The sequence below is a fragment of the Dipodomys merriami genome, unplaced genomic scaffold (assembly GCF_024711535.1).
Source record: "Dipodomys merriami isolate MVZ:Mamm:240054 unplaced genomic scaffold, mDipMer1.0.p SCAF_35, whole genome shotgun sequence".
Lineage (NCBI taxonomy): Eukaryota > Metazoa > Chordata > Mammalia > Rodentia > Heteromyidae > Dipodomys > Dipodomys merriami.
Window position 1 is genome coordinate 9,961,360 of NW_027205048.1, and position 26,856 is coordinate 9,988,215.

The following is a 26,856-nucleotide window of genomic DNA, read 5'->3' on the forward strand; positions in this document are numbered from 1 at the left end:
AGGGCAGGCAGGAAAAGTTTGTGATCACACTAAGAAGCTGGGACAGCGCCGCGTGTGAACACACACACACACACACACACACACACACACACACACACACACACACACACACACACACACACACACACACACACACACACACACACACACACACACACGAGAGGCACACGGGGTAAAACCTAGCAAGCACAACTGTAGACTATTTTTCCCCAAATCCACCATCCTGGGAAACTTTTCTTCCAATTCATAAGGATATGCTATCAAGATTGTGACTAAAGCCAGGCGCTGGTGGCTCACGCCTGTAATCCTAGCTACTCAGGAGGCTGAGATCTGAGGATCGCGGTTCAAAGCCAGCCCGGGCAGGAGAGACCATGAGACTCCTATCTCCAATAAATCACCAGAAAACCGGAAGTGGCGCTGTAGCTCAAGTGGTAGAGCGCTTGCCTTGAGCTGAAGAGCTGAGGGACAGCGCCCAGGCCCAGAGTTCAAGCCCCACAACCGACAAAAAAAAAAAAAAAAAAAGATTGTGACTAAATTTATACACACTTTATTATAGCATCTAATCATGTACCACCATTCTATATTGCTAACCTTCTGTCTCATTCATTATCAGATGCCAAAATACCACCTTGATGTACACTAAATAAATTATCACTTAAATAAAATGCCACTCAGGTAACCTAATCAACACACCTACTGCCTAACCTACCTATCTGCAGAGGTTAAGTCAATGTTCAACAACATAGGAAGAACTATAGAAGTCCAATTTTCCCTGCCAAGATATGCCACAAAGGCAGATGAACAAATTTTTGCCTAGTGCCTAACAGTTCACAGAATGACCACATATGGTCTACAGCATCCTGTTGCAGTTTAAAACAAGTAAATAGCACTGATTTTCATTAGAGATCTAGGATTGGCCCTATAATAAATATCATAATGGCTTTGACAGCTTCATCAGTGACATATGATGTAATTTTTTTAAAGGGCAGTGTGTCTGGTCAAATGGTGGTAAAGCAATAGGGAACCAACCTTAGCTCTCTCTAATCAGAGATTTAGGGTCCTAACACACTTCACCCCAAGAGATCAACAACAAGAAAAATATGAACAGAGAATCACAGGCACGAAGAGGAACTTATACCTAACACACAAAGATGGAAAACGGCAAAGTATCTTCCCCCTGCCCCCCATCTGGCACCTGCAGTGTGGCTAAGCCTCGAGAAGTCCCATGGCTGCACCAGCACCTAACCAGCGCACACAGCAGCACACAGCAGCAACCCAAGACCACGGCATCCATATGCAGAAGGCTTTCACAACACCTCCAGTCAGCCCAGAACCAACGCCATCAACTTTACCTGCTGGGGACCCCTCCTGCAGTAGACCAGCACTGGTGGTGACCCACAGTGCTTGGCCCAGACCACCCTTCTGCCCAAGAAGGGACATCACACTTAAAGAGGGCAAGGAGGCCAGAGCCCTCCCTCATTGCTCCCCTCCTATCCCCCCACCCCTGCAGTCCGCTTCCAGTGGGAAGACTACAGGGACTCACACTGGTTGGGCTCTGCAACCACTGCAGAAAAACCCGATCTAGCTGGGCGCCAGTGGCTCAAGCCTGTAATTCTAGCGACTCAGGAGGTTGAGAGCCGAGAATCACAGCTCAAAGGAAGGAAAGTCCATGAGACTCTTAGCTCTAATTAACCACCAGAAAACGAAGTGGCACCTTGAGCGGAAGAGCTCAGGGACAGCACCCAGGCCCAGAGTTCAAGTCCCACGACCGACAAAACGAAAAACCTGATCTACTAAAAGACAGTGGGACAATTTGTGGGAGCCCATTCCTTCCGAAGCTCACATCCACCCCAGAGGTCTGAATCCCCAGCCCCCACCCCAGACAATCAAGCACCTGCCAACTGAGGAGAGCTTACCAGCCGGGGGGGGGCAGTGTGGGTCTGTCCACCCATTGCGAGCTAGCCCAGGGCCAAGTGTAGGCAACCCTCTGGGTGCTAGCAAGCCAACCCAGGGTAAGAACCTCACCAGTACAAGGCCATCGCCCCTCATTCCATGAGAAGTAGACACCAGTCCAGGACCAAGAAGGTGCCAGCCTAGGATACAAGTGGGGGTAGTCTCTAGCGCTGCCCTGTGGGAACCCACCCCCTCCAAGGCCCACATTTGTCCCAATCCAGGACCCAGGCAGGGACAACCTAACATTAAAGCACACAGTGGGAACCTGCATTCCCCTCTCCGGCCCCCACAGGGCTCAAAGAAGATCCAAGTGCTGGAACACTGCTCCCAGCTCCTCTAATGTAGACACCAGTCCAGGACTCGGGCCAGACCGAGCCCCCACTATGTGTACCACATAATGGGAACACACCACCGAGCCTAAACCTAGGCCAGACCACCCCGCCCACCACAGAGCTATATCCAGAGAATCCCACTTCACCACCACCCTTACCACAACCTGAAGCCAAATGTATAAATCACAACAAGAGATTACAAATTTCCTAACATCCAAGACAACAAACCAAGTCCCAAAGCCAACAATCCAGGGAAGGACCCTAGTGAAAGTGAAGGAGAAGAAATGAAGGACAAAAGAACCATCAAAGAAATGATGAGAGAACTGGCTGATGAAATAAAAAGGGATATCCAAAAACAGAGGAATGCAAGGAGGAAAGGACAAAGAACATACAGAAAAATAGTAAAGATGATATAACACCATGAAAACTGACCTCAACAAAGAATGTGGAAACATAAAAGGTTCAATTTCCCTATTGCAAACCACAGCTGGAATGCCTAGGCAGCAGAATAAATGAACTGGAAAACAGTATAAAGAGTTGAGGATAAAACAGGGGACCAGACCAAAAGAAGTGAAGAGTATGGAAAAAACACTCAGAACATAACAAAGGGAAATCCAAGAATTGGCACTTGGCTGAAAGATTGAATTTCCACAGTTAGGATCAATAAGAGGTAAGAATTCAAAACTAAAGACACTGAAAACCTATTCAATGAAAATAACAGAAAACTTCCCCAATCTTCACAGAGATCTCACCCAACAGACAGATGCATACAGAACTCCCAGTAGATATGAACAAACACTTCTAAACACATCATAGTGAAAACACTGGACTTAAAAACAAGTAATTAGGGCTGGAAAGGTGGCTCAGTGGTAGAGTGCTTGCCTTGCATGCATGAGGCCCTGGGTTCAATTCCTCAGCACCACATAAGCAGAAAAAAAGCTGGAAGTGGCGCTGTGGCTCAAGTGGTAGAGGAATAGCCTTGAGCATCGCCTAGGCCCAGCATTCAGACCCCACGACCGACCAAAAAAAAAGAAAAGAAAAGAAAAGAAAAGGAATTAATTTTAAATGTAGCAAAATCAAAGAAGAAGCTATATTACAACAGAAAGAAGATCAGAATCACTGCAGATCTCTCACACAAACTCTCAAGGCAAAGAGAGCCTGGAATGGTATAATTCAAGTCCTGAAGATCAACAACTGCCAACTCAAACTGGTGTACTCAACAAAGCTATTATTTACATTTGAGGGTGAAAACTAAAACCTTCCATGACAAATAAAAATTAATGGAATTCATGAACACTAAACCAGCATTACACAAAGAATACTAAAGGGAAGCACAAAATCTGAAGAAAACAATCAAAACCAAGGTAATACATTGGACAAAAATCACTCTAAGACTAGTCTAGTTAAACACAGGAAAGAAGCAAAATACAGGAAAACAAGAAGATGGCAGGAAACATGACACATCTTCCTGTAATAACTCAATTCCCTAATCAAAAGAAGTAGAGCAGCAGACTAGATCAAAAATCAAGATCCATCCATTTGCTGTTTCCAAGAGACCCATCTCACAGCCAATGATAAAAACAAATTCTGAATGAAGGGATGGGAAAAGATTTTTCATACAAATATATATTGCAAGAAGGCAGTCATATTGGTACTTAATAAAATAGATTTTTCATTAAAATCAGTATGAAGAGGAAAAAAAAGGTCATTACATATTAATAAAGAGAACGATCCGGGGCTGGGAAGGTGGCTCACTGGTAGAGCGCTTGCCTTGCATGCATGAGGCCCTGAGTTCAATTCCTCAGCACCACATAAGCAAAAAGAAAAAAAAAGCTGGAAGTGGCGCTGTGGCTCAAATGGTAGACACTAGCCTTGAGCTGAAGAGCTGAGGGACAGTGCCCAGGCCCAGAGTTCAGGCCCCACGACCAGACCAAAAAAAAAAAAAAAAAAAAAAAAATTAAAGAGAATGATCCATGAAAAGGAAATCACGCTGGCCAATATTTATGGACCAAACAATGGAGCACTTAAATATGTTAAAGAAACACTTTTGGACTTACAGAACATGATAGACCCCCAACACAATAATAGCAGGAGATTTTAATACTTCACGCTTAGCAAAGGACCAGTCAACCAAACAAAAGATAAGCAAAGAAGCCTCTGAATTAAATGACACCATAACCCAAATGGACTTACCTGATCTACAGTATTCCACCCTTCTCAGCAGCCCACGGCACATTCTCCAAAATTAATCATATCATAGGATACACAAAGAACCTAAATCAAATACAAGAGGACTGAGATAACTGCTTGGATCCTATATGACCACAGAGAATCAAACTAGTTCTCAACAACAAAAACATACCGCAGAAACATATGGAGATTGAATAACACACTACTGAATAACACCTGGGTCACAGAAGAAATAAGAAAATTAGGAAGTTTTTACAATTCAATAAAAATGAAAACATCACAAGGAAACCTTTGGGATACAATAAAAGCAGTGCTGAGAGAAAGGTTTATAGCTCTACGCGTATACATAAAACAAACAGTCCAAGTAAAAAAAACTTCATGAAGCAACTAAAACTGCTAAAACAAACAGACAAACAAACAAAAACAGGAACAAACCAAACTCAATACTAGATGGACAGAGTTAGCAAAGATTAGGGCAGAAATTAATGAAATTTTTAAAAAGCTATACATAAAATCAATGAAACAAAAGGCTAGTTTTCTAAGACAAAATAATAAAATTGACAGACCACTTGCGAGATTGATGAAGAAGAAATGAGATTCAAGTCAATAAAATCAGAGATGCCATAGACATTACAATAAATGTTCAAGAAATCCAAACAATTATAAAGGACTACAAAAAAGAAGGAAAACATAACAGAAATGGACAAATTTCTAAAGACACACAAACTGTCTAAACTCAACCAAGAAGATATAATAAATCAGTTAAACAGGCCAATAACTATGCAGTGAAACTGAAGAAGCAATCAGGAGGCTTTCAACAGGAAAAGCCCAGGCCTGGATGGATTCACTACAGAATTCTGTAAGACTTTTAAAGATGAACTAACATCAATACTCCTCAAGCCTTTCAATGAAATAGAAACAAGAAAAGAGAATTAGAGTCCAATTTCTCTGATGACAATTTTCAAACTCTTCAATAAAATACTAGCCAACAGAATCCAGAAACAAATTTTTTTTAAAAAATCAGACATTATGACCAAGTAGGCCTCATACCACAGATTTAAGAATGGTTTAACATACGAAAATCAATAAATGTAATTCACCACATCAATAGAGCCAAAGACAAGTACTACCTTTCAATAGTTACCAAAAAAAAAAGCCTTCAACAAAATACAACATCCATTCATGTTAAAAGCTTTGAAGCTAGAAACAGAAGGAACATTCCTTAAAATAATAAAGGCTATATATGACCGACCAACAGCCAATATCATACTGAATGGGGGAACCATTTCTCCTAAAATTAGGAACAAGGCAAGGATGTCCACTCTCTCCACTCTTCTTCAGTATAGTTCTAGAATTCCAATCCAGAGAAAAAGACATAAAAGGGATTCACATAGAGAAAGAAGAAATCAAACTATCTATATTTACAGATGACATAATTTTATACCTAAAAGACCTAATTAACTCTATCCACAAGCTTCTAGAACTGATCAACTATAGCAAAGTAGGATAAAAAATTAACCCACAAAAATCAGTAGCCTTTCTGTGTGCCTACAATATACAAGCAGAAAGGGAAATCATGAAAACAACTCCATTTGCAATAATCTCAAAAACAAAAAATCCTAGGAGTTAACCAAAGATTCAAAAGATCTTTTAGCAAAAACTATAAAAATCTGAAGACAGAAATCAAAGAGGACATCGGAAATGGAAAGACCTTCCATGTTCATAGATAGGTAGAATCAATACTGTGAAAATGGCCATACTGCCAAAAATGACATACAAATTCAAAGCAATCCACATCAAAATCTCAATGATGCTCTTTACTGAGCTAGAGAAAACAATCCAAAAACTTACATGGAATAACAAAAGACCTAGAACAGGCAAAGCAATCCTAGGCAAAAAAAAAAAAAAAAAACAATGTAGGTAGTATCACAATGCCAGGCCAGAAACTCTACTAAAGAGGTATAACAAAAAAACAGCATTACCTGTAAACTAGTACAACCATTCGGGACAGCATTCTGGAGGTTCCTCAAAACCTAAACATAGACTTTCCCTACAACCCAGCCATACCACTCCTAGGGATCTACCCTTAGCATCGTGAACCAGGATATGATAAGGACACCTGCACATCCATGTTCGCATTATTCACAATAGTGTGATGCCCCACGATAGATGAGTGGATCCAAAAAAGGTGGTACCTATACACATGAATGTTACACAGCCATTAGAAAGAATAAAATGCTGTCATTTTCAGGGAACTGGTTGGAACGAGAACAAATCGTGTTAAGTGAGGTAAGCCAAGCACAGAGAGACAAACAGCACACATTCTCTGATATGTGGAAGTTAGATCTAACGTGTACTGGAATATGACAAATTATACAGGATTCTAGATACTCACAGTGAGACTAAGAGAATATTCTTAGGAGAGAAACACAAAGGTACAATGCCTAAATGCCTCTTCATATTTATATAAAGTAATATACATACTGAAAAAAACTCCATCATATGGAAACAACTTTTTTGATGATTCTGTCTTCTTTACCTTATATATGGTATGTCCACATGTGTATCTTCGGATGGGTGGGGGGAGGGCACAGAATGCAAAGGGGAAAGGGGCAGCAGTGGAGCTCATTAGACATTAATGAAAGTGAACTGAACAACTCAAGTGTAGATGGGAGGGAGGGACTGGGAGACAGTGAGAAAACAGAAGATCCTATAGGAAAGGAAATGTACTCATTACCTAACTCATGTAGTTGTAATCCCTCTGTACATCACCACTATAATATCAATAAAGTAAATTAATTTTTGTTTTAAAAAGAGGCAAGGTAAGAGTTCCAGTAAGGGCCTGAGGTTAGGCCCATGGATGAGTACTGGAGGAGTGTGTGCTGCAGCACAGCTCCCAACAAAGCTGGAAGACCACCATCACAGAAGCATCACAGTAGGTATCTTACATTAAGGGATCCACCTTGAAGAGTCAGCCCACCTGCAAAATGGCAAGTAGGCCTTGGTTAACTGAAGGACAATTCAGGTCTTACAAAATCAGTTAACTTCAGTCAATGCAAAAGTCAATTTTTAACAGATTTTTGCATCAATTTTAAAAACAGGATTTTATTTAGTTCAACTTAAAATACTGTGAAGTTTTTTTAATCTGGGATGAAAAAAATTAATACTAAAATTTTTTTATTAATTAATAAAAAATTAATACACTGGGATACTAGGTCGCCTCAAGTTATGGCTTATTACCATCATTCATTCATTCATTCATTCATTCATTGTTATTTTATTCTCATTGCCACAGTGCTGCACGCCCTCTTTACCACATTCAGGAAACTATCCTACTTAGTACTCTTGGAGTATGAGCAGATGTGGCATTTTGATGCTCTGATCTGCTCATCTTAGCAGAAACTTTAAAAAGTCAATGTATTTCATCTCTTTCAGAATCCAAAGAGCTTCCTGATCTTCACAAAGAGATGGCATATAAAGAGCCACAGCCACTAACTTAACCCTGCTATATAAGCTCCTAAAATTTGGAGGTTATTTTCATACAAAGCTAATGGTGAATGGAAAGTTAAGCAAAAATTATACTTTGTAAATTATGTTCCAATAAGGAAAGGCATCTGAGATTTGGAAGGCCAAATTATTGTTGCTGGTAGTTGTTCTGTAGAGAACTCCAAGTTCTGTTGCCAAGTCACTAATCTCAAGGAGGGGGGGAAGGAGGGAAATGGCAGCAGTGTGGAAGTGGAAACAGAACAGCACCCTGCTTGATCTCTGGAACACAATTATAGAGACAAATCCTTACTGTCCTCCAGCCTTCCAATTTTTCCGAAGATTTATAAGATATCTAATTCCCATTATTAAATCCCTCTTTGCTGGGCATGGGAGCTCCAGTCTGTAAGCTTGGCTACTTGGAAGGCTGAGAATGCAAGGATAGCAGTTCTAGACCAGCCCAGACATTCATACAAGACCCATCTCTCAATTAATGTTATGTTAGCTGAGTGCAGTGGCATGTGCCTGTCACCCCCACTACGTAGGAGGCTGAGATCAGGGGGATCACAGTTCCAGCCCTCTTGGCAGAAAAGTCCAGGAGACACAACTCAACAGAAACTGGATACTGTGGCATATGCCATCACCCCAGCTCCAATGGGAAGAGTAAAACAGGCAAGTCAAGGCTGAGGTGTGGGACTTCAAACTATGATCCTCAGATCTCAGCCTCGTGAGTAGTTAAGATTAAGGTGTAAGCCTATCTACAGTTTTTTATTATCACAGATGCCATGTAGTCATTCTATTATATACACCATACACAAACCTTTTTTTATTTTAGTTATTTTTAGGGTTTTTCCCAGGGTGGCCTCAGACCATGATTCTCCTAGCTTTTGCCTACTGAGTAGCTGGAATCACAGGTACAGGCCACCACACTGGGCTTTCTGATTGATTGCTAACTTTTTTGCCCAGGGTAGCCTTGAATTGTGATCCTCCCAATCTCTACCTCCAGAGTAGTTAGGATTATGAGTCACCATGCTCAACCTTAAATTTCTTATCTTTTGATCCATTCTTATAAAAAAAAAAATGGGTAAGCCCATAGACACAAAGCAGACTGGATGATTCTAGGAACTGAAGGAGAAAGGAACGGAGAATAAATGCCTAATGGGCACAAATGCTTATGGGATAATAAAAATGTTCTGGAATGAGATAGACTAACTGTACAACACTGAATGTACTAAATGTCACTGAAGTATTCATTATAAAATGGTTAATTTTTCTGTTCCATGAATGTCACTTCACATGGAAAAAGATAAAGAGCTGTTTAAAGCAAGATTAATAAATGACATTGGCCAGGAGCTGGTAGCTCATACCTATAATCCTAGCTACTCAGGAGGCTAAATCTGAGGATCCTGGGTTGAAGCCAGGAGGGCAGTAAAGTCCATGAGATTCTCCAATTAGCCATCCAAAACACCAGAAGCAGAACTGGCTAAAAAATGGGAGAACGCTAGCCTTAAGAAAAAAAGCTCAGGGACAGCACCTAGGCCCCGAGTTCTAGCCCACAACCAACAAAAATAAAATTTAAAAATGTGTATATTAGAAGTTATGCCCAAACAGAAGTATATGAGACCTATGTGTGGCAAAAACAGCACAAAGGACAGAAGGAAAGGAAGCATACATGCTATTATACTTTTTTACACTATTTGAAAGCAGACTGTTCAAAGTTTTATAGTGCAAATTCTAGAATAACTGCCAAAGGGCAAGAGAACATGCTAATAAGTCAAATCTGACACACAATAAAATTATAAATAATAATTGAAGGGAAAAATAAATGGCAAAACTGATGAACTAAAAAAAATACGTTAAATATGAAAGATCTCAATATGACTATTAAAAGGCAGAAATTAAGCTAGGAACAGGTGGCTCACAACTATAATCTAGCTACCCAGGATGCTTATATCCAAAAAATCATAGGTCAAAGCCAACCAAAGGTAAAAGAGTTCAACTCCAAAAACAACCACCAAAATCCTGGGCTGAAGGCTTTGTTCAAGTAGTAAAGCACCAGCTGAATATAAGCAAGCTGAGTGAGTTCAAGACCCTTAGCTAATTCACTCTAGTCCTAGCAAAAAAAAAAGGCAAAAAAAATTAGTAGTGCCATACCTAAGCCATCTAGTCCAGAGGCAGAACTCAGAAGAAGCATGGTTCAAAACCAGCTTAGGGGGCTGGGAAGATGGCTCAGTGGTAGAGCGCTTGCCTTGCATGCATGAGGCCCTGGGTTCGATTCCTCAGCACCACATAAGCAAAAAAGAAAAAGAAAAAAGCCAGAAGTGGCGTTGTTGCTCAAGTGGTAGAGTGCTAGCCTTGAGCTGAAGAGTTGAAGGACAGCGCCCAGGCCCAGAGTTCAGGCCCCACAACCAGACCAAAAAAAACCAAGCAAACAAAACAAAAAAACCATCTTAGGCAAAAAGTTCATGATATTCCCCTCTCCTAAATTAACAAAAAAAATTGAGTGTGGTGGCACCTAACTACACAGGAAGCATTAAGTTAGGAGGCTGGCCCAAGGAAAAAAGTCCCTCTCTCAAAATAGCCAAAGCAAAAACGGCTGAGGACATGGCTAAAGTGGTAGAACACTTGCCTAGCAGTATGAGGCCTTGAGATCAAACACCAATATTAGGCAGAAGTTGCCAGACTGGCTCTAACTATATGCTGTCTCCAAGATGTGTCCTAATGAGCACCAGTGCTCACAGTTGTAATCCTAGCTACTCAGGAGGCTGAGAGATGAGGATCACTGTTCAAAGCCAGCCCAGGCAGCAAAGTCTGAGAGATTCTTATCTCCAATTAACTACCAAAAAATAGAACTGTGTCTCAAGTAGTAGAGCACTAGCCTTGAGCAAAAATGCTTAGCGACAGGGCCAAGATCTTGAGTTCAAGTCCCAGGACCAGCATACACACAAAAAGAAATGCACCCTACACAAAAGGGCTAAAAATAAAATAATCTGAAAAGATATATCACACAGATAATAATCCTGAAAATCCTGGAAACTAGTCTTCAGGGTAAAGACTAGACATTCCATCATAATAAAACAGACCATCAACAAACAACAATTCTAAATATGATATACAAAATAAGGGATTTATGGAACAGAATTTAAATCCATATGGTTAGTTATTTTCTTACCAAGTTTCCAAAAGACTTCAGTAAGGACGGAAGTCTTTCAACACACAGTGCTGGCACAGCTGGACATCTACACAGAAAAAGGAACTACCAATCTTAGCTCAACACTGTGCACAAGTAGCAACACAGAATTCAAATCAAAATACAGACAAAAATCTCTGAATTGCGGTAAGCATTCTTAGAATACAAAAAGCATAAGACAAAACTGATTGTGGGGGGTGGATGGGAGATGGGAAGGGATGGGAAGGGGAAACAAAGGAGGAGGCAACAATGCTTGATAAGAAATGTACTCATTATCTTGCCCATGTAATTGTAACCCCTCTATACATTATTTTCACAATAAAAAATCATTGATTTGATTTTATTTCCAATTTAAATAAATATTCAGTTTCCTATCTGAAAAAAAAGAAAAAACTAATTATATCAAAATTCAAAACATCTGCTCTTCAGAAGACATTATTAAGAAAGAGCAGAATGGCTTATTGTAGTCTATAAAAGTAGCAGATTCCCTTAGCCAGGTACTCGTGGCTAATGCCTGTAATCCTAGCTACTCAGGAGACTGAGATCTGAGGACAGCAGTTCAAAGTCAGCCCCAGCAGTAAAGTCTGTGAGACTCTTAACTCCAATAAACTATCAGAAAACCTGAAGTGGTGCTGTGGCTCAAGTGGTAGAGTGCTAGCCTTGAGCTGAAGAGCTCAGAGACAGCACTCAGGTCCAGAGTTCAAACCTCACAACTGGCCAAAAAAAAAAAGGTAGCAGATTCTCCAACTCACCATCCTTCACCTGCAACACACACCATAAGTAAACATCCATCTTACCACAGCATGCCTTCTCTTGTAGGATTTGAGAGGAACAGGAACTTACAAAACTATGGTGATTTTTTTACTGTCATTATCACGTAGTTATACAAAGGGGTTACAATTCCGTAAGTCAGGTTATGAGTACAATGCTTCTTAGTCAATGTCACTCCTTCCTTCTCCCTCATTTTCCCCTCTTGGCTTACCCTCAAGCTTCATAGTTCACTTTTTTAACTATAGTGACTCTTACATTGTTTGCTGTGCTGTAAGTAATTCATTCCTTTGTTTCTGACCCAGGAGTGCCCCTAGCTCTGCCAACACCCAAAAGTAACAGTACAGGGCTAGGCTTTTAGCATGCACACACGGGAAAATCAGACCTCAGACCAGTTACATGATGAAAACTTATCACAGTGTACACCTAAAATATGGAGGAGAAGGAAGACAAGAAGTATACAAGAAAGAAGGAAATGGATGAGGAAGAGCTAAAGAGGAAAGAAAGAGGAAGAAGTTGGGTCTCCTTAGTATGTAGAAGAATGAATCTAGATTTATGACAGCAGAAAAGATAGAGTTTAGCATACTTAAACCAACAACCCAGAGGCACAGATACATGCATGCGTATGCCTGTGTATACACACACATCCTAAACTGTACACTGAGAAGGCCCTTAAACTGTGTGCTCTAAGAAGGCCCTTTGCCAAGCAAGAAGTTTTTGGTAAGGGATGCACTATTACCCTAGAAAAAAAATGCTATGGCAGTTGTTCTGTGTGGTTCTGCATTAAAGACAGGTAACACTCCCATTAAAAGGGGCTGACTTCAAAGGGATAGTTCAATTTCCATAATGACAATTGTGAGATATAAGTAAGCATGACTATTAGACAAGAGGGCCAGCAGCGGGCCACGATCAGGATGGGCTTAGATCTCTGGTGGTGGCTAGTTATGATGTCCTCAGAAAAAAAGACTAGCAAGATACTAAAGGTAGTACTTGACCTGTATAATGGGAGCAGGGAAGAATAAGAATGAAAAAATCTTTTTATACCAGAGGCCACAAATCCCCACCTAATACCCAAATTGAGTCTGTTCAGACATAGTATTGCCAGGACACAGAAGATGGGTTCAAAAACTGCTTCAGGAACATACTTAAAAGGCTGGGGGCATGGCTTTGGGTGCTAGTGCACAAGCACAAGACCGTAAGTTAAAACCTCAGTACCACCAATAAAAAAGTCTTCCTACTAGCCTTGTCCAATAAAACATGCAGCTCTAGATAGCTCATTTGAGAAAGTGGGAAATGAGATTTTTTTTTTTATCATTCCTCAACATTTTATCATTCCTCTTAAAACTGATACTATTAGAGACCAGAATGTCACTGAGGGAAACCAGTCAGATAACAGGCTTCGGGATCTCATGATAAATGGTGCTTTATCCCCAATCGCTCTCACAGTGAGTCCAGAAAATCCAAGATCCCACCTTAATATTTACCACTTTCCTGAACACAAAGGAAGTAGTTCCCTGACCAATGGAAGCATGGCTATAACTTAGGAGAAACAAGTGAAGTCCCCCTAAAAGTCTCTACCAAAATATCAAACCCAGTGCAATGAATAGCACAACTCTAGCTAGAATTACAAAGAATGCTACCGGCTTCAAAGAAATGAGACCATAGGTCTTAAGAGAATGACTGGATGTTCGTAAATTGTATTTGTGGTGACTGATTATAGCTGCTGTTCCAGATATAGAAAAATATATCTGGTTACTAAGATCCAACAAGTTTTCTCTCCCTGAAAAGCAGACTACCAAAAAGCTTCTTTACCTTAGAGCATACCTTTACTGTCTTGGCTCAGGACTCAGCAGCACTCTAGCTCTATTTCATTATCTGCTCCACAGACTTTGAGCATTTCAACAACACTCCAATCCACTGCCCAACAAATGATTCTTATCTCTCCATATTCTCACCTACACTAGCACTAATCAGCTTTCTAATAATTATTATCAATCTAAACACAAAAAGATATTCCAGGGGCTGAGAATGTGGCTGAGTGGTAGAGTGCTTGCCTAGCATGCACGAAGTCCTGGGTTCGATTCTCAGTACCACATAAACATAAAAAGCGGGAAGTGGCGCTATGGTTCAAGTGGTAGAGTGGCAGCCTTGAGCAAATGCAGCTTAGAGACAGTGCCCAGGCCTGAGTTCAAGCCCCAGGACTGGCAAGAAAAAAAAAATCATTCCAATAGTTTTAATCCATACAACTCTAATTAATAACATCTAGTTATAAATTTACTGTTTTGTGGTAAACTATTTTTTGCCTATTTTTCTAAAAAGGCTGCTGTCCCTTTATTGTTGTTGTGTAGGCCTCTATTCTAGCAAAACATTTCTGGTGAAGCCAGGTACCAGAGGCTCACACCTGTAATCCTACTGATATCAGGAGGCTGATTCTGAGGATTGTGGTTTGAAGGCCGTTCAGGCAGCAAAGTCTTTAAGACTCTTTCTTATCTCCAATTAACCACACAAAAGCCATAAGAAGAGAGCTGTGAGACAAGTGCTAAGAGTGCTTGCCTTGAGCAAAAAAGCTCAGGGACAGCAACACGCCTCAGATCCAGCATTAAAAAATAATAATAAAATTCCTGGTCAGTTTAGACCCTATAAAATACCTTCCCTCATTCTTCAATCTGTTTTGATGAATGGAAATTCTTAATTTTTATAAATCAAATTTTATATAATTAAAGCTTTTCTCTTTAAGAAGTTATTCCCATTGGGTGTCAGTATCTCATAGCTACCTACTCTCATCTCCAGACAAACAGTTAAAAATCGGAAGTGGAGGTGTGGCTCAAGGGGTCAAACACCAGCTATGAATGAGTGAATAAACAAGCAGGAGCACAAAATTCTGAGTTCAGGCCTCAGTATGGGGGAGGTGAGATGGGGAAAGTCTTCTATGGAAAAAACTTTTAACCTTTTCTGCTAACTTTGTTTTGTTTCAAAGTTAAGTCTTTAGTTCATTCAGTCTATCCTGTTTATAGTGTCAAGTTTGTAAGCCACTCTACCTATGATATTTTCAGGGATCGGAATCACCTTTAAGTTCCCAAATAGATGTAAGTAATTCCCTGCTCTAATTTGTTCCCTTAACTTTGTTTTTTGTACTTCCATTCATACCCATTAATACCACAGACGTGAAATGTTAACTTCTAATAAAGCAAGCCATTCCCAAAACAAATTAAGACTCACAAACGTCATTCTACCTACCATATAAATTTTAGATTTAGGTTACTAACTTTGTTAAAATAAATTTGATGCTGTTTTTAAACTTTTTTTTTGGGGGGGGGGGTCCAGTTGTGGGGCCTGAACTCTGGGCCTGGACCCTGTCCCTCAGCTCTTCAGCTCAAGGCTAGCACTCCACCACTTGAGTCACAGCGCCACTTCCAGCTTTTTTTCTTTTTGCTTATGTGGTGCTGAGGAATCGAACCCAGGGCCTCATGCATGCAAGGCAACTGCTCTACCACTGAGCCACCTTCCCAGCCCTGTTGTTAAACTTTTTACATTGTTCATACTAGTTTAAGAGTTTCTTTCTTGGTTCAATGGTTCTTGGTTAAGTAGCCATGTTTCTGTAAATTTTTAGCATTATTTCTTCCCTTCCTGTCTTTATACCTTTTTCCCTCTTACACTGTTAAACAGGAACTTGTTTAAACAGTAACAGAGGGGCCATCCTAATCTTGTTACCACCTTGGGAGTGACTGTATCTAAAATCTCTCCATGACATTTTTTTTTTTTTTTTTTGCCAGCTCTGGAATTTGAATTCAGGGCCTGAGCTCTATCCCTGAATCTCTTTGTGTTCAAGGCTAGTGCTCTATCACTTAAGCCCACCCCTTCAACTTTTTTTTAGTTTATTGGAGATAATAGTGTCAGACTTTTCTGCTCAGCTTAGCTTGGAACTTCAATGCTCAGATCAAGGCTTCTGAGTAGCTAGGATTACAGGCATGAGCCCCTGGCGCCTGCTCACCAAGACATTTTATCCTGTCATTATTTGCTGAGGGTTTTTGGTAATAACTTTATCTTGTACTCTTAGCTTGCAGATAGGTTTTCATCATAAATAGATACTGGATCTAATCAAATGGTTTTATGTCAACAACTGTCTTTCTTTATTCAATTAGTAAGATAAATAATATTGACATACAGATGCTGAGGCATGCTAACATTCCTAGGACAAAGCGTATTAATCATAGGTTTTTAAAAAAAATACATGAATGGATCTGATGAGCTAGTACAGGACTTATTTCTATGCTAGTCAGTGAAACAGACCTATAGTCTTCTCTAGTGTTAGAACCAAGATTTTACTAGCCCATAAAATGGCTTGGCTTTTTTTCTTCTTATTTTTCAGAACTTGTAAAGAAAATTATGTGGTATTTAAGTTTGAGGAGTTCACTTACAAGGACATTTGGATCCAAAGTTTTTGAAAGGTAAGGTCTTACATCACTACTTCAATTTATTAAATGTCAGTTTAAACTTTCTTCTGATACTTTCACTGTTAACTATTTCCTAATAATTATACTTTCATTTAAGTTTCCAAATTCATTGCCAAACAGTAATTTAAAGTGTTTAAATCTGATAGCTTTTCCATTTTTCATTTTTAGTATCTCTGAATCTTTCTTTTTCTTGTTCAATCTTATCAAAAAGCCACCTAGCTTATTAACTTTTTCAAAGAACAATCTTTTGGTTTGGTAAATCTTCCCTTTGTTCTCAACTTCATTGATTTCTGCTCTGTACACTGATCTGTGAAATCATCAAAGGAACTTGAGCTCTAAAGCCAGGTGCTTCCCCACTTAGATAAATCACCCTGCCACTTTTTACAAGGTCTAGTTTCACAATGTATTCCTCAATACATAATATAAATACAATACCAAACCACACCATATAAATTCTATTCTCCGGAACATATAATAGGGGGGAAAAAGCATATACAAATCTTACCAAGCACAACTAAACATCATCTTTAGCTAGAGCAGTATTTACAGGCAAATAAGGTTCTGTGCTATTTTCACACACACACACACACACGTGTAAGGATGTGACTAGTTATCTGTATCTGGGCATATCTAAGCAGACTAGTAACAGTACAACATGGTAAAATTGACTAGAAGTGAAATGTCCAGTTACTTTACTAATGCCATTTTAAACTTGGAATGAATTAACAGGAGAAAACCCTCTAATAAGTGAAAAAGATATCTAGTGTCTTCTTATCCATTTTTACTTGTTATTTGTTCGTTATTATTTATCCAGTTTTAGAACCAAGATTTTGCTCATTCTCACCCTATCCCTTATTTTCCAGAACTTGTAAAAACACCACATGCTACACACCACACCAAGAAAGTGAGCAAAGCAAAAACACATTTTTCTCCCTAGCTATAGAAGTAAATATACATCCTGACTGGGGACTGTTTGGATTCCTTTTGGCCTAAAATCTTTCAGCTTGCCACTGAATGGGGCAGATCACTAGCAAAAAAAAAAAAAAAAAAGTTCAACACGCAACAGGCTCGTGTTTGGACACATGCTGAGCGCGCTTGTCTGAAAAGTGACTTTAAACAAAAAGGCTGTCGCAGCTACCGCTGCACGAGGAAACAAATCACATTTCCCTAACGGGAGGCAAAAGTATAAGGCGGTGAAAAGAACACGCCAACTTTTCGATTCTTGCCTTGTTTCACGTAGACTAAAAGGCCCAAGAACACCAATCGCCAAATTCCTTCCCACCCACCCACCCCCCTCTGGCTGCAAAAATACAAAGACATAAAAACACAAACGGTTTCTCCCGTAAAGAAACTCAAGTCTTCATTTTCCCCTCACCCTGGACGAGTGAGAACTCAGTGGGGGACAGACGAGAAAAGAACTTCCTGGGGCTGAGAAACAGCCAGCGGCGATAAGGATCGGGCGGGTGGAGGCGCTCGGGGCGGCGTGCGTACCAGGCAGCTTCCCGGGGCCAGGTAACCCAAGAAGCCTGGGCCGCTCGGGCGCTGGCCGCCGACACCGAGCGAGGGGGAGGGGAGGGGCGGGGAGAAGCGGGAGCGGCGACGGCGGGAGGGAAGGAGCTGGAGAGAAGCGAAGGGAGAGCCCCGGGCCTGAAAACAAAGGCGGCGGGGCTAGCTCCGAGCGGGGAGGGGCCCGCGAAGGGGGCCGGGGCGGCGGGACTCACGGAACTTGGAGGTGGAGGTGTTGATGTTGATGGCGGAGCTGGGGGCGGGGGCCGGGGCGGCCTTGACGGCGGCGGCCGCCGCGTCGCAGCTCTTCAGCATCATGATCACCCCGTTGGTCTCCGGCAGCGGCGGCAGCGGCGGCGGCGGCGGCGGCGGTGGCGGCGGCGGCGGCGGCGGCGGAGGCCCCGGCGGCCCCTCCTTGGGGCCTTTCCTGTCCACCGAGAGCACGGGCACCGCCAGCAGCTGGCCCCCCGGGGGCTCCCGGGCCCCGACCGAGCCCGACAAGGGGGGCGCCGGGGGCGGCCGGAAGCCGTCCACCGCGGCCTCCCAGTTGTTGTGGTTCTGGTCGTCCATCATCGCCTCGTAGGTGAGCGCCTCCTCCTCTTCCATGCTTTCCTCCATCCTGCCGGCTCCCGGCACCCGCCCGCCTCACAGGCACCTGCTCACCGCCTCAACCCCCGGGCCAGGGGGGGCACCGCGGCCTCCTCGGGCTCACATCGCCGAGGCCCGGGACGGACGCGGCGAGGAGGGCGGCGGCGCGCCGAGCTTCTGACTCCTGTCCGGCCGGCTGTCCGACAGACACAGCTGACTGAGGAGGGTGCTCCCGGGATCTCGTTCTGAGAGACGGCCGGAAAGCGGCAGGTCACGTCACGACACTTTACGGCAGTTCCCAGCAAGCGGTTGAAAAGGGTGCTGAGGGGCCCGGCCAGGGAAGCACGTGGTGCGAAGGGAGTGCCCGGAGAGGCTCCGCGAAAAGGGGGCGGGAGTTGTGATCCGCCCTCTGCTCCTGAGGGCAGAGGTTCGCCCCGCCTCCGCTGGCCAGATGCTGAGAGGGGTGGAGCGACGCCTGCCTGCCCCGCCCCTCCCGGCCTCACGTGATAAGGGAGTTTGGGCTGCGCACGCAGGTTACTATGACGACAGGGAGCTGGGCAGGCGCTGGGCGGTGCCTGAGGATGGCGCTAAAGCCAGACAGAGGATGCTGTGATCCGGGTTGTCTCTCGGGGCTTGATTTTTTTACCCGCCCCCCGCAGATCGCAGTGTCCCGGCGTCTCGGGACACCTCACTGCCCCGGCCTTCGCCTTGCCAGGCATGGGGCCCGCAGAAGGCCTGGGGGTGGCAGATTATAAGTGGGTCCGATCGCCTTCCACTAACTGCTGGTGGTCCGTTCCTCAGCTCTTGGAATAATAACAGGTTAGCCGAAAAAGATGAATACGTCTGAGATATTCTTGGGATTTCTTTTAAACGTTCCTGGAGATTGAACGCAGGCCGTGCCTATACTAAGCCAGCGCTTTTGCAACGGAACTACAGCTTCTGCCTCCTGTGGATATTTTCTTAAGTTTAACTATTTGACACGCTTAAGTCAAGCTTCCAACCATTTCAGAATCTGCCAACAAGCTGAAGATGTGTGTGTGGGGGGGGGGGCTAGGATAAAAAGAAGTCATTCTAGTTCCTTTTATTCCTCAAAGAAATTTACATTCTTAAGTTCTAGCAATCATGTAATCGAATGTGTTCTAATAGTTTTTGTTTCTTTGGAGCTCAATCTGGCTAACGGTGATGAATTTGTCTAGAAAAACTGTTCATTTAAGTAAGGTGATAATGAATTGTGTGTATGTGTGCCAGAACTAGGGCTTAGCTTTTCACTCAAGGCTGGCACTCTACCACTTGAGCCATATCTCCACTTCTAGCTTTTGGCTGGTTAACTGGAAATAAGAATCTCACAGACTTTTCTGCCATCTAAGCCTCCTGAGTTGCTAGATTCACAGACATATGAGCCACCAGCACCTAGCAGATAATGAACTTTTATGCCCATAAGTAATTAAGCCAGGCACCAGTGGCTCACGCCTGTAATCCTAGCTACTCAGGAGGCTGAGATCTGAAGATTTGCAGTTCAAAGCCAGCCCAGGCAGGAAAAAGGTCTGTGAGATTCTTATCTCCAATAAACCACCTCAAAACCGGAAGTGGCGTTGTGGCTCAAAGTGGTAGAGTGCTAGCCTTGAGCCAAAGAGCTCAGGGACAATGCCCAGGTCCAGAGTTCAAGCCTTATGACTGACAATAAATTAACAGAATTAGCATAAAGGAAAAAATGTTTTCAGGCACTGGGAAATTGTTAACTTCTGATTGACTTCAGTAACCATATTTATTTCCATTTCTCTTACATATTTTCGCAATTATTCTGTGGAACATTTTACCAGTCACTTGGAATAATTTTAACTTCAGACAATGATACCCCATAATAAGAAGTTTTTGTTTTTGTTTTTTAATCAGCACACTTAACTTTAATTTTCGACTCTAGGATGTTTGGGAATACAAATTTTATTTTTACCTAAAATAATTACATGAACTAATAAAGGGGGAAGTATATATAACCTTAGAATCCCAGGTCCATCAAAAAAGATGGAAAGAAGACAATTTTTTTGTCAGACAATTGATAATTTGTTACCAATAGACTCTAGGTAGACTACCTAAAAATGTAATACAAAATGCAGGAAGCAAAAACTTTGGTGATTTGTCACATACACATATCTTATTGATTGCAATGAGTTAGACATGACTCCCATGCCCTAATCCCTAGAGCTATGAATGTGACCATTACTTGGAAAAAGAGTCTTTGTACATGTAGTAGAAGATACAAAGATGAGACAGTCACCTAAGACTTTTCAAGTGGACCATAAATCCAATGACAAATTCCTTGTTTAAATTTATTTTTAAAAAGGAGATCTGAGACAGAACATAATGAAGAGGAAAACATAATGCAACCATAAAAACAGATCAGAGTGATGTGGCAACAAGTTAAGGAATGTGGATAGTCATACTACACTGGAAAAGGCGGAACCTCTGGACAACATTTCAGACTTCTAGCTTCTGAAACTTGTAAGAGAATACATATTTCCATTGTTTTAGGCCAGTCACCCATGATAATTTGTTACAGCAGGAACTCATGCATTGATCAAAGGGATTTTTTTTTTAAGTCTTTAAGAGACTAGGGTTGAAAAACAAGAATTACCAAGTAAGTACAGAAGATTGCTTCAATGCTGCAGCATATGCATTCCTTACAAAAATATGTAAAATACCTACAAAAATCAAGCATCTTGAGCCCTACAGCAAGTCTCTACATATCTAAAGATTAGTATCATAGCAACCACATTCTCTGACCACTACGTGCTGATACGTGATAGCTAGTAAAGCTCCATATCTCAATTTGAATCAACTCATGGGTCAGAAAATCATAATGAAGAGGCTGGGAAGGTGGCTCAGTGGTAGAGTGCTTGCCTTGCATGCATGAGGCCCTGGGTTTGATTCCTCAGCACCACATAAGCAGAAAAAGCCAGAATTGGCACTATGGCTCAAGTGGTAAGAGCACTAGCCTTGAACTGAAGAGCTGATGGACAGCACCCAGGCCCAGAGTTCAGGCCCCACGACTGACCAAAAAAAGAAAAAAAGAAAGAAAACAAAATATTTATTTAGCTAACAGACTGATCAAGCCTGGAATAGCAAAGGTAAGGCCTAGAGCTCTGCTCCCTGCTGTCTCCTTGGTCCTCCCTCTTTATTTTACAAGCTCCCATCCTCAAAGTCTCACAAAAATGACTGCATTCACACACAGTGAGACCCAAGGGAATACTCAGGAGAGGAACACAAAGGCACAATGCTAGATGCATCTGATCATATAAAATAGTATTTATTGAACTCCAGGAAATGGAAACAAGGGCTTTTTTCTTTGTTGTTTTCTTCTTTTGTTCACTTATCTGACTTTGGGGAGTTAAGTGGGGGCCAGAAATGGAAGGACAAAGGGTGAACAAATGCATCAGTAGTTCTCATTAGACACTATGCTGAAAATAAACTATACAACTTATGGGTAGAGATGGGGGACAGGGGAACAGAGAGTGGGGGAATGGGTGACATTGTTCAAAAAGAAGTGTACTCTTTCCTGACTGCTGTAACTATAGTCCCTTTGTCTATCATGTTTATAATAACAATAAAAAAAATTTTAAATGCCTGCCATAGCCCAGACCTCATAAGTACATGAATGACAGTGCCATTCATTTTTCTTTAGTCAACTGTATAATGGGGAACGTTTTCCTATGTGAAAGTAAAGCTTGGTATTACAACTTTTACATCCTTTTTATCTGTCCTATCAACCTAATTCCTGCATTGTTAGTGAAGGATGAAATTGCTCAGAAGTTATCAGTAAGAAGAAAGATGAGTAGAAAAAAAATTATGAAAAAAAACACTAGTGTAAAGGCTTATTCTAAGTAGTGAAGTTAAAACTGAGGCAGAGAAGACTATACACAACATACATCTTGATTCTGTGTGTGTGTGTGTGTGTGTGTGTGTGTGTGTGTGCGCGCGCGCGCGCACGCTGTGGGGGAGGGTGGTTCACTCAAGGCCTAGGCACTGTCCCTAAGCTTTTGTGCTCAAGGCTAGTGCTCTACCACTTGAGCCACAACTCCACTTCAAGCTTTTTGGTGGTTAATTGAAGATAAGTGTCTCATAGATTTTCCTGCCTGGATTTACTTTGAACAGAGACCTCCGCCTGCTGAGTAGCTAGGATTACAGATGTGAGCCACCGGTGCCCAGCTTAATGATTTCTTTTCATTGCCATTCTGGGTCTACTATGAATTATATGAAGGAATTAGCATGGAGAACTTAAAATGTAATTTTGGCAGAGATAAAACTATATTAGCATAAAGAATGAATATTGCTTTAATCCCTAGGTGGTGAGTATTGTAACAATACAGTGTTGACAAATAATTTGTGATGTACAGTGCAGTACAGTGCAAAGCTACTGGAATGATCTTGATTAAAAGGTAAGAGGATTCGAAGTCTTTCTTACCCTAGATATGACCTGCTTTCCCTCTATTAAAAATGTATTCCTTCCTAATAAACTTTCCTATCCCTTTCACTTAAAAAAATAAAAGGAAAGTGGATCAGAGACACATAAATAATTCAAGTCTAGCTGCTCACTGAGATGACTACTTACAGTGCAGATGTAGAGCCACTCGGGGGAGTCCTCTCTGCTCCTATTTTTATGTTGGATTTTTTCCTTTTACAAAAGTCCTGAACTACATCATAGCAGAGGAATCGAGGTAATAATACGTGTTCTGTTGTGACCTGATGGATTTAGGAATGGATGACAGTGACTTTAGGCTATAGCAAACACAAGAGTTCTCTTCAGCACCCTGCTGTGGGCCTGTTGCACTTCGTTATACATGAATATTTCTGGGCTCAGAATTGTGCTGAGGCTATAAAGACAAGGGGCTATTAAAAAAAAAAAAAAAGTGCACTGCCCCTTCCAGAGCTTCCATCCAAGTGTCAGAAGCCAAAACATGACAGGCACTAGGGAGGAAAACATTACAAGAGGTGCCACAGAGAAAATCATGTTGCTTTAGGGAATCAAAGAAAACTTACCTCTCTGAAAATATTTCTGCTAAGGTTAAATTTAGCACATCAGGAGCTGGGCACCAGTGGCTCACGCTTCTAATCCTAGCTAGGAGTAGAAGGAGGTTGAGATCTGAAGATTGTGGTTCAAAGCCAGCCCAGGCAGGAAAGTTTATAAGATTCTTATCTCCAATTAACCAGTAAAATGTCAAAGTAGAGATGTTAAGTGGAAGAGTGCCAGACTTGAGCAGAAAAGGCTAATAAAGGATAGGCACTTAAGTTCAAGACCCCCAGAGTAGTAAAAAACAAAAAAGGGCATTAAGGATGAATGAAAAGTTAGCTGGACAATAAATCAGGAAGCGAATATTCCAGGTAGAAGAATGGCAGAAAACTTCTGGCATTGTGTAGGCATTGAGGAAAAGCAGTAGAACCACATAGAGGGAAGAGAGGGAAAGAGAGGGGCTGGGAAGGTAGCTCAGTGGTAGAGTGCTTGCCTTGAATGCATGAGGCCCTGGGTTCGATTCCTCAGCACCACATAAGCAGAAAAAGCCAGAAGTGGCGCTATGGCTCAAGTGGTAGAGTGCTAGCCTTGAGCTGAAGAGCTGAGGGACAGAGCCCAGGCCCTGAGTTCAGGCCCCATGACCAGCAAAAAAAAAAAAAAAAAGGGAAAGGGTCAGGGCATATAGCAGAAAGATGGGTAGGGCTGGATTGTGGCAAGTTCTTGGAAGTCCTATTGAAAAACCTGTCTCCATTTGAATGGGAATGAAAAATAGAAGGCATATGTTGTGACTTACTTTATAAAAGTATGTAACTCTCCTGAGGGGAGTGGCCTATATGAAAGGAAAAGAGTGAACCTGGACCAATCAGGGATCCATGACAAAACTCTAGGTAACAGATGATGGCTGGTATGTACAGGGAGGGTGGTTGTGGACAAAGAAAAACGTAGACTGCAGATTTATTTTAAAATGAGAATGGACAAGTCTTGATGGGTCAAGTAATGAGGGTAAGGGAAAGAAAGGTTTCAAGGATAGTTCACTCAGCAGTGTTTGTTCTCTGCAGTGGACCTGGATAAATGCTCACATTCTACCCAAAACTGGCATCTCCCTAGCTGCAGGCAATAGAGGAGAGCTCCATGAGTGGTGAAAGCTCACATGGACTCTGAACTGGGCCAGAAAGTAAAGGTAGATGGAGCAGAGGACTAGAGAGAAGGTGGAGTTGTCTATGGATGAGAGTGAAGAGCTCTCCTAAGAAAGCTCTCTCTTTACTCCATAATAGTGAAGAACTGTTGCAAGGGATGTAAGCAAGAAGCTCCTGGCAAACAGGTCTACTGAGTACAGTAGACATTTGTCATTGTTCTTTGTTGTTTCGCTTTCAAATACTTGATTTCCTTCCTGCATAGGCATTGACATTTTAAATGCTTAGTGAGAGGCAAGGCCCTACTTTCTGCTCTGCAGGAAGCCAAAGGAGACATTCCCTCTCCCCACACACTTTTCTCCAGAGCAAGAGCACAAAAACTGCTTGGCCAAGTGGAACCTTCTACCAAGGGCCTGGAGACAGCAGCACAAGGCAAAGAAATCAATGGACATGATTCACAACATCTGCAAATCCAAGACTCGCAGCAAAGGCAGCACTAGAGGCCATGTATTTAACCACCTGCCCTGTGGGCGTGACCCCAGTATTGTTTGTGTCCAGCTTCCAATTTTACTTGGTGTTTGCTTGCTTGTGTCTGGGCCATGTTCCCTAGCTTTCTTATTGCTTCTTTGAGCAACTCAGTGCCCTTTTAATCAATTCCTCTTCTACCTTAGTTAAACAGTTAGTTTCTATCTGTTTAACCAAAAAATACACATACAGCAAGGCTGTGGGATTAACCAGCATGGAAAGGAAGCATAAGTCCCTAGAAAGTGAGGAAACCTCACCCTAAAAGAGTCCATTGCTCTGGGCCTCAGAGTTTCAAGAGCTCTGTGTCACACACACTCATACACGAGCATGTGCAGCGTTGCACATAAAATTTACAGAGGCCTGACAGACACTTGTGCACTTAGAATCCAATGCTCAGCTGGACCAAAGCACAATACTCCACAGCTGCTTTGGCAAGCAACACCACTCAGCTCCTCATCAGTGCCTTTCTACACCCCAACATAAAGCAGGCACATCCAGACACCAGACAGGCTTCTGGGTGGTGACTACCCCAGAGACAAAGACTGAGCGTCCAGGAAGGAGCTAAGCAACAGAAGCACTTAACGAAGAGAGCAAACAAATTAACTTTTCAAATCCTTTCCACTTGGCATTAATGTGATAGATTTTTGCATAATGAAATATTTCCCAGTTGTGCCAAGTGTCCAATTTTGTGTTCTAATTCATGGTCCTGGAACTACTCAGTGTGTTAAAGCAATTCGATTTAATTTAGACAAGATAGATGAGATATACTGGAAAAGTTAAGCAAAAACAATAGAAGATCCTTTCATGTGAATAGATTGTGGTCTTTAGTGAAAAAGGAAATTACTTTAGTACTTACACGGCCCACAGTTATTTGGTGTGAACTATTTCTTACCAAAAAAAAAAAAAAAGTAAGTTTTGTTTAGTTCATCTTTTAAAGGATTAAAATTTTAATTTTCAAAAAAAAAACAAATTTGCACTACTGAAGAAGATACCTATACAATTTTCTCAAATTTGTCTTGAATTTCTGTGGATACCATTTTTGGGGCACTATACATTGAGATGTAATGCTCAGAGAAATTTTTGGGTTTTTTTTTTTTTGGTCAGTCATGGGGCTTGAACTCAGGGCTTGGGCGCTGTCCCTGCACTCTTCAGCTCAAGGCAAGCACTATATTGCTTGAGCCACAGCGCCACTTCGGTTTTCTAGTGGTTTATTAGAGATAAGAGTCTCATGGACTTTCCTGCCCGGGCTGGCTTTGAACCACAATCCTCAGATCTCAGCCTCCTAAGTAGCTAGGATTACAGGCATGAGCCACCAGTGCCTGGCAATGTTCAGAGAAATTTTTAACAAATTAAATAACATCAGAAATAAATAACCTATCACCTTTCTTCTTGGAGCCTTAAAGGAAATACATTTAAGTATATCTATGTCAAAGTGGCTCTAAAAATCACTGATATGTATCACAGAGAAACCCATTAATCCATTCAATTAATGTGAGTTGATTATAATAAAAAGAGATGGTGGAACTCACTGTGTAACTTACATAGGGACTTATAAATTACATTAAGATGTTTTGTATTATTTTCTGTAACAATAATTGATCATATGCAACCTCACCCCATCAAACAAAATGTCTGAGGAATGCTATATGGCTTGGGAGTGGTGTAGGTCTGTCCTCCAGAGCTTCATGGGCTGGAAGTTTAGCTGTCCTAAGCTGGATATAGGACACAG

At 41.8% G+C, this 26,856-nt stretch overlaps 1 protein-coding gene across 4 annotated transcripts in view; it reads right to left on the reverse strand.

The window, feature by feature from the left end:
* The window catches only part of Cacul1 (CDK2 associated cullin domain 1), a 112,284-nt gene extending 93,373 nt beyond the window's left edge, over positions 1-18,911 (reverse strand). For 3 of the 4 annotated variants that reach the window (XM_069988125.1, XM_069988123.1, XM_069988122.1), the window contains exon 1: positions 18,092-18,911. In XM_069988125.1, coding sequence (XP_069844226.1) covers positions 18,092-18,494 — 403 coding nt within the window. In that variant the 5' untranslated portion in view covers positions 18,495-18,911. The remainder of the gene's footprint in view (positions 1-18,091) is intronic. The other variant, XM_069988121.1, reaches the window with a different exon arrangement.
* Positions 18,912-26,856: the final 7,945 nt, after the last annotated feature.